Source organism: Mobula hypostoma, chromosome 30, assembly GCF_963921235.1.
Source record: "Mobula hypostoma chromosome 30, sMobHyp1.1, whole genome shotgun sequence".
Lineage (NCBI taxonomy): Eukaryota > Metazoa > Chordata > Chondrichthyes > Myliobatiformes > Myliobatidae > Mobula > Mobula hypostoma.
In genome coordinates, this window is record NC_086126.1 from 17,295,867 (window position 1) to 17,304,142 (window position 8,276).

General features: G+C 54.3%; 1 protein-coding gene across 1 annotated transcript in view; it reads right to left on the bottom strand.

The window, feature by feature from the left end:
• Positions 1–1,396: 1,396 nt before the first annotated feature.
• The window catches only part of LOC134339740 (cathepsin F-like), a 15,407-nt gene continuing 8,527 nt past the window's right edge, over positions 1,397–8,276 (bottom strand). Inside the window, exons 6-12 of the mRNA XM_063036484.1 lie at positions 8,127–8,223; positions 7,454–7,525; positions 5,453–5,572; positions 3,797–3,861; positions 2,614–2,704; positions 1,538–1,606; positions 1,397–1,458 (exon numbers count right to left, since the gene is read on the bottom strand). Coding sequence (XP_062892554.1) covers positions 1,397–1,458; positions 1,538–1,606; positions 2,614–2,704; positions 3,797–3,861; positions 5,453–5,572; positions 7,454–7,525; positions 8,127–8,223 — 576 coding nt within the window. The remainder of the gene's footprint in view (positions 1,459–1,537; positions 1,607–2,613; positions 2,705–3,796; positions 3,862–5,452; positions 5,573–7,453; positions 7,526–8,126; positions 8,224–8,276) is intronic.

Genomic DNA, 8,276 nt, shown 5'->3' on the forward strand with positions numbered 1-8,276 from the left:
GGCTTTTTCCATTGAGAGTGGGGCAGATTCAAGCAAGAGGACATGAGTTGAGAGTTAAAGGGCAAACATTTAGTGCTAATATGAGGGAGAACTTCTTTACTCAGAGAGTGGTAGCTGTGTGGAACGAGCTTCCAGCAGAAGTGGTTGAGGTAGGTTCGATGTTGTCATTTAAAATTAAATTGGACAGATATATGGACAGGAATGGAATGGAGGGTTATGGGCTGAGTGCAGGTCGGTGGGACTAGGTGAGAGTATGATTTCGGCATGGACTAGAAGGGACGAGATGGCCGGTTTTCGTGCTGTAATTGTTATATGGTTCTATGGTTAAATGAAACATCCTCTCCACATCCACTCTGTCTGTGTCCTCTGGTCCTAGAGTCCCCCCACTACAGGAAATATCCTATCCGCATTCAGTGTGTCTCGGCCTTTCAGTGTTTAATAGGGTTCAATTTGTTCCCCACAGATCTCTCTCATCCCCCGTGTGCAGGGGTGGTCAGCCAGCATGGCGGATGTTATTGTAGTGGGGGAAAGTGACGAGCGAAAGGTGACGCAGGCAAGTGGTCCGAGGAGAAGAGGCTGGGAGTTTCTTGGCTTGCTCGCACTGGAGGTCAGAAGCGGGAGAGGGGTGTCGGGTGTGTGAGGATGGAGACGATTGTTCCCGGGAGGCAGCGCCGGACAAACACAACCAGTCAGGGTGATGCTTCAAGTTATTTTATTGAGTCTTTGCAAAAGCCACAAAAATGCAGAGCTTGTTCAACCACAGAAACGCCAGGGTGGGACACAGTAGGGAAATGAACCAAACCCTTCCCGAAGAAAAGTGTTCCACTGGAAAAGCTATCGGTCGGAATCCATTCATTCCAATCGGAAACATTCCAACTGACAACCCCGTGATCTAAGAAAATTGATGCCTTGAACCCACCCCTTCCAATGAGCCAGAATTCGAATGGGACCCGCCTCTCGCAAACAAATCCACTGCAGTGAAACCAAGTTTTCCCGATGGACGGCGTCACGGCCGCCTGTTCCACTCACTACGTCGCTCGGGGTCTCTGACTGGTGCCTCCCTGGGAGGTGGGGGTGAGTTCCATACCAGGGCTCACGTTAGCCGGGTGGAGTCTGCTGACAAGTCCAGGCGGGTCGGACTCGCGGTGGGGGCGGCCACGGGGTTGTCAGAGAGCCGAAGATGCTGCTGTGTGTGGCCGAGGGACTGGAATGGGACAGGGTAGAAAGGGGCAGTGACGTGGGTAGTGACGTGATGCTGTGGTAGGGGTGTGTGTTGGAATGGGTCGTGTTTGTGCAGAAACGCCACGCCAAGCTGCAAAGGTGGAGGATCTTCCTCCCGACGCCTCGCCGCCTCAGATCGCCCAGGGCGACAGCCGTGCGCCCCGGACCGCACGATTTAAAGAACTGCAGTCATTGGGAAGCGATTCACTCCACAGCACTTCTCCCCAAGGTGGAGTGGAAGAGGTTAGTGAGTTTCTGTGCCGCGAAGCGTGAATAGCATCTGAATCCGCACGGTATTTTCTGACTTCAAAGCTTGAAAATCTTACCCCCTCTCCCCATGTCTGTCCCCAGCTATTCTTCACGATCCAGTACGGCATCCTCCTTTCTAAAAAATCAGAAAACGGACAGCGTGAGTTTCTCCTCCAAATCGGCGGCCGCACCCCTCACACTTCCTCGCTGAGCCCCGCGTCGCTGGCCCGTTCTCCAGGGGCCGGGCGCTGGGGTAGAGAGGGATCCGACGCACGGCGTGCGAGGGTAGGAGAGGCTCAGACCGGGCATTCGGCCTTGTTCACAGGGAGAACCGTCGCTGGGCACACCGAAGGCGTGGGGAACCAGGAATGGGAGAGTGGTCAGAGGGATTTACTCTGGACGGTGGACGGGGAAGGCTACAATAAGATTCAATGATTAACTGGTAAGAAGGAACACCGTGCGTTAATCAGAGATGAAAGTATAATAGCAATACAGTAGTTTAACTTTTAAATATGGAACAATGGTCGCCCTTTTACCCCGGCTCAGTTCCGCGCAGATACGCCCTTGGCACTGTGTGTTCTCTGCGTGTTGGCACTAAGCGAAGGCTCTGTTTGTAACCCCAGGCAGAAGGGCGGGAGGATGAAGGGGATCTGGAGGGATTTTCCCCTTGGAGGAAAATACTGTAGCAGCATTCGACAAGTGGTTGTATCACGGAGATAGAGCCGGCCAGAGATGAGTGAGGAGGAATTGATTTATCCGGAGGGTGGTGAATGGCCAGGCCATTGGGTTTAAAGCAGAGTTCAACAGGTTCCTTATTAGTCCGGGTGTCAGGGAGAAGTGGGAGAATGGGTTTGGCAGTCATGATAAATGAACCACGATTGAATGGCGGAGTTGATTCGACGGGCCGAATGGCCTAATCCTGCTCCGATGTCTTACGGTCTTGTAAGGTCGAGGTGCTGGTCGCTGTTTGCGAATACTCCCAGTGCGTGGGGCGGGGGGGGGGCGCGGGGTGAGATGCGCAGGGGGGTAGGATACAGAGATGGATAATTAGTAAATGTCTCTGTGTCTCGGACTTGATGAATGGCACAGCGCCCCGTCCACGGCACAGCGCCCCGCTGATCAGAGACGGGAGGTGGTACTCACGGTAGCCGTATCCCACAATGCACACGACGGTGTTGAAATTGTTCGAAGGGCACCTGAATGAGCTAGGCCGCAGTATTCCCCTCCTGTAGGTCTGTGGGAAAGCGAGAAAAGATAAGCGTTAGCTTTCTTTACAGCCTTGCCCTTCGCCCACGGTCCCACGTCCTGTAGGTTAGGACGGGAGACTCGCTCAGCGTCGGGGATGAGCCCCAGGAATGGGAACATGGGGTTCATTCGGAGCCAAAATGGGCCAAGCCGTGAGACACGTGGACAGGCATACAGACAGGGAGAGGACCCGGAGTGACGAGATTGGGTGGGAAGGACTTACTGGGTTGTAGGGCTGTTTCCACGCTGAAGGGTTAGAGTGAGAGAACGCGGACAGCGAGAGGGGAGACCTCCAGTGAGTGAGTGAGCGAGAGAGAGAGAGATAGAGAGAACAGAGAGGGACGGGAGAGGACCTCTAGTGAGTGTGTGAGGGAGAGAGAGAGAGAGAGAGAGAGAGATGGGAGAGGGCCTCTATTGAGTGTGTGACGGAGGTAGAGAGAGAGAGAGAGGGAACAAAGAGACATGGGAGAGGACCTCTAGTGAGTGAGAGAGATGGAGAGAGTACAGAGAGAGATGGGAGAGGACCTCCAGTTAGTGTGAGTGTGAGTGGACCTCTGGTGAGTGAGAGAGAGAGAGAGACATACAGAGAGAGAGCAGACAGAGACGGGAGAGGGTCTCTCGTGAGCGAGAGAGAGAACAGAGAGAGATCGCGCGCGCGCGCGCGTGTGTGTGTGTGTGAGAGAGAGAGAGAGACAGAGAGAGAGAGACAGAGAGACAGAGAGAGAGAGAGAGACAGGGAGAGAGAGACAGAGACAGAGACAGAGAGAGAGAGAGAGACAGGGAGAGAGAGAGAGAGAGAGAGAGAGAGAGAGTGAGAGAGAGAGGGAGAGAGAGAGATCTTTCCTTTCAGGAGGACTAGAATATGTAAAAACACAAGGAATCGTAGCCGGATGTTGAAAACCGTGGAGACAGCCAGCAGCGGTCCTGTCACATCTGTGCGGCGTGGGGTGGGAGCGGGAGAATTGGTCGCAGAAGGGGCAGAGAGTTGCGTCAGGGTTTATAGGAGGAGGGGGCGTAGAGTCCGACAGGCGGGTGGGGATCTCGACGCTTTTGGTGCGATCAGGAGAAGCGAACAGCTTACTTTCAGCAGGATGCCGTTCATTGAGACGACGATGGGTCCCCTTCGGTACACCCACCTCTGCATTTCTGAAGGAGAAAAAGTGAAACGTCACAAAGAGGAGAGCTGTGGCCCTTCAGGCCGTCTCCCACCATTCTATCCCCCCTCAGCTTGTACGTTATCGGGTATTTACACTGCAGGGTATTTGGCCCATCGAGTTGCGCCACGACTCCCCGCAATCCCAAACCCCACCTCGCAGCTAGTTCCGATCTAGCCTGCTCACATGACCCCCACCCCCGTCATTCCCACCCTGACCCGCACTCTGGCCAGGTTAAAAAGAAGGGAAACGTGACCCCGCAGCTTTTCTCGCAACAAATTCTCCCCTCAATTCGGCTGCCCGCAAACAGAACATTATCTCGTGATTTTCCCCGACGACATTCAGCCCATCAAGATAGTGCTGCTCTCCCTGCAATCGTAACACCTACCCCATTTAACCAACAACCTCACCCCTCCGCCCTCCTCACCTTTCACTCACAGACCAGGGCTACGAGATAAGACCATAAGACCAAAAGATATAGGAGCAGAATGAGGCCATTCGGGCCATTGAGTCCGCTCCGCCATTTCATCACGGCCGATCCATTTTCCCTCTCAGCCTCAATCTCCTGCCTTCTCCCCGTATCTCTTCGTGCCCTGACTGAACAAGATTCTGACAACATCTGCCATAAATATACGTAAAGACTTGCCCTCCACAGCCGCCTGTGCTAACAAATTCCACAGACAGACCACTCTCTGACTAAAAAGATTCCTTCTCATCTCCGTTCTGAAAAGAGATGACTCTCTATTCTGAGACTTTGTCTTCTGGTCTGAGACTCTCCCACCATAGGAAACAGCCTCTCCACATTCACTCTATCGAGGCCTTTCACCACTCGATAGGTTTTAACGAGGTCGCCTCTCATTCTTCTGAATTCCAGTGAGTGCAGTCCCAGAGACACCGAACGCTCCTCATACGACAGGTATTTCACTCCCGGAATGGTTTTCCTGAACCTCCTTTGAACCCTCTCCAGTGTCAGCACATCCTTTTTTTTTAAGATAACGGACCCAAAACAGCTCACAACACTCCGAGTGAGGCTTTGCCAATGCTTTAGAAAGCCTCAACATTACCTCCTTGTGTTTTTACATATTCTAGTCCCCCTGAAACGACAGTTCTCTCTCTCTCTCTCTCTCTCTCTCTCACACACACACACACACACACACACACACACATACACACACACACACACACACACACACACACACACACACACAGCACCAGTGGTCGGAATCGAACGCGGTTCACTGGAGCAGTTGGGCAGCCGCACTACCCGCTGAGCCACAGCCAACGGGCCAGCCTCTGGCCCTCGTAAAAGGGCTTCCACAGCGAACCTACGGACCTGCCCCTTCAAACCGACTACCGGTCACGCCCTCTCCGCCTGTCACTGCAAGTGTGCACGGCTGCAAAAGCGACTCGGTTTACAAAGTTCTCCCCACCCCCCACCCCCACCTCCCCTGGGCTACAGTGCGCCCTCCAAACCATTCTGGTCTATTTGGTGAGTCGGGTTGGGGTAGGGGAAGAGAACAGCGAGAGGCACCACGCTCTTGCCTCCCCACCCCTTCCCCACCCTCTGCACCCCGGATACTCGCCTTGCTCATAAGGGGTGATGCTTCGGAAGGTCTTTACGATGGCGACACGTCTCTGGCGTACCTGCCTGCACGTACACTTCCTGGCCTTGTAGGGGTATCGCCTTTGAGACATCAACCCCCCTGTTAACAGAAAGCAGGATTATCTCCCTCCTCTTCAATTCCACCTCGCCTACCCACAGACCGACCTTGCACAACCCTGAGGGGTAGAGGATCCCAGAGACACACCCGGCCCCCACGCTTAGAGCACAGGGCGGACCACGGCGTTGGGCCAACTCTTTACCCTGCTCTAAGATCAATCTAACCCTCCTCTTACACACAGCCCTCCATTTTTCTTACATCTAAGAGCTTCTTAAATGCCCCGAATGTATCAGCCTCTAGCACCACCCCTGTCAGGGATCTGAAAACACTCAGCACAAGACGGTCCTACCCGCCTGAGTTTTATCTCCACCTCTAATTCTCCTCTTTCCGGTAATCTGCTTCCCCTTCGCCCTTCGCTTCCCCTTCCGATTAACGCGGTTCTCTGGAGCCGTTGGGCAGCCGCACTACCCTCTGAGCCACAGCCAACGGGCCAGCCTCTGGCCCGACGTTAACCCCGGTAACACCGCCCCCCCACCCCGGGCACTCTTCCGTCACCTCCTCCCATCAACTCCCCGCATCTGAAGCTGTACCCTTCCCCTCCACCTCACTCCCCCTATCACTATAACCAGCCCTCGCCTGGGCTCACCAATCCGCCTCACTCTTCCCCTCACCTGCCTATACTGGCTATCGCTCTTCTGCCCATCACAATCGAAAGGCAGAATAGCCACCCTCCCCCCAGCCCCCAGCCCTGTTTTTCAAGCCGCTCCACATCAGAAAGCGATCATCCAACTTCCCTGGCCAGTCCAGATCGGATCGGTGATCTCAGGTTGAATGAGTCTTGCTCCAAAGCCCTTCCCCTAAATGTCCGTCCTCCATATCAGGGGCAGCCCGTTCCCCACCGGCATCTCAAACACCGGTAACACTCCACCAGTCAGGCGGCATCCGCGGAGAGAGAGGCTGACACAAAGTGTCACACTGGACCTGGTACAGTTTGGGGTTATGTATACACGATGGTCACATTTAAAGAGACAGAATGAGAAGTGCACCCCAACACTGGAGGAACTCAGCAGGTCTATGAATGGGCAATTCAGTCCTCTGTGCAGACGCTGCCTGACCTGCTGGGTTCCTCTTGCATTTTGTCAGTGTTTCTCCGGACTTCCCACATCTGCAGAACATCTTGTGGTTGGGAGGCACGGTGAGAAGCTTGCGTCATCCAGACCGGTCATTACACTGAGGTGACAGAATGAAACGGAAGGCAGGGCAGCGCGGTAGCGCAGTGGTTAGCACGGCACTCTACGGTTCGGCTTCAACTCCCTCTAACCGCTGTCTTCCAGCAGCTTGCACGTTCTCCCGTGACCCGATGACTTCTCCCCGGGTGCTCCGCTTGGTAGATTGTAACTTGCCCCGTGGTTAGTCTCGGGTTGAATCTCGAAGGGCTGCCGTGGAAATAAAAATAAAATTAAGTGTTCCAGTTACCGAGAAAGCGCCGCGTGGGGAGGCAAATCGAGTGAATGGACCACGACGAGGGAGGCCGGCAGATGAAGGCTCGTAACACCAGCGTCGGAGCCATCCTTAACCCTGCTGTACATTTCAATCAGCCGCTGTGTCTGCTGCCTGATTTTTTTTGGGGGTGGGGGTGTGTGAAGCGAAACTGACCAGGATGGGAGAAGTCCTCAGTTATCCTGGCTGCTTCCTCGAGGCAGCGGGAATTGCCGATGGGGAGGCTAATTTTAAGATCAGATGTTAGGGAAGGAGTAAGGATAAGGTGGGGGACGATAGATAACGGCCTCCCTCTAGCCTTATTCAGTGCCTTTCAATGCTACAGAGAGAGGAGAGGAGAGGTTTGTGATTCCGTGTTACCAGTCGGGCTTTCCGTGCAGTGTGCCAGTCTTCACAGGTCAGAAAGACAGAGAACATGCTTACCCAGACGTACTATACCGTAGAACCCGCTGAGGGGGGTACAAGCCCCGTCGTACCTGTCACAGTCCAGAAGCTCTGCGGACATAAACCAGACGAGACTTCAGTCACGACGACAGGGATGAGTTGTGTGTGTGTGTGTGTGTGTGTGTGTGTGTGTGTGTGTCTGTCTGTCTGTCTGTCTGTCTCTGTGTGCGTGAGTGTGTGTATGTGTGTGTGTGTGAGTGTGTGTGTGTGTTTGTGTGTGTGTGTGTGTGTGTGCGCGTGTGTGCGTGCGTGTGTGTGTGTGTGTCTGTCTGTCTGTCTGTGTGTGTGTGTGTGTCTGTCTGTCTGTCTGTGTGTGTGTGTGTGTGTGCGCACGTGTGTGCGCGTGTGTGTGTGTGTGTCTGTCTGTCTGTCTGCCTGTCTGTCTCTGTGTGCGTGTGTGTGTGTGTGTGTGTGTCTGTCTCTGTGTGCGTGTGTGTGTGTGTGTGTGTGTGTGTGTGAGTGTGTGTGTGTGTTTGTGTGTGTGTGTGTGTGTGTGCGCGCGTGTGTGTGTGCGTGTGTGTCTGTCTGTCTGTCTCTGTGTGTGTGTGTGTGTGTGTGTGTGTGTGTCTGTCTGTGTGCGGGTTGGGGTTGAGCGGAATCGGGGCGGCAGGGGGGTACGGGTGGGGGAGAGGCTGGTATGCGCGGGCATTACCTTGCTCCGAGAGGACAGTCAGTCTTTTCGTCTTCAGGTACCACAGCGACTCGACATTGGCGACACACGCAAAAGCCCAGGACGCAGAGCACCTCCTCTGCAGGGAGAGATGAGAGCATGCATATGTTTTGTCTGTTCCTGTCTCTGCAA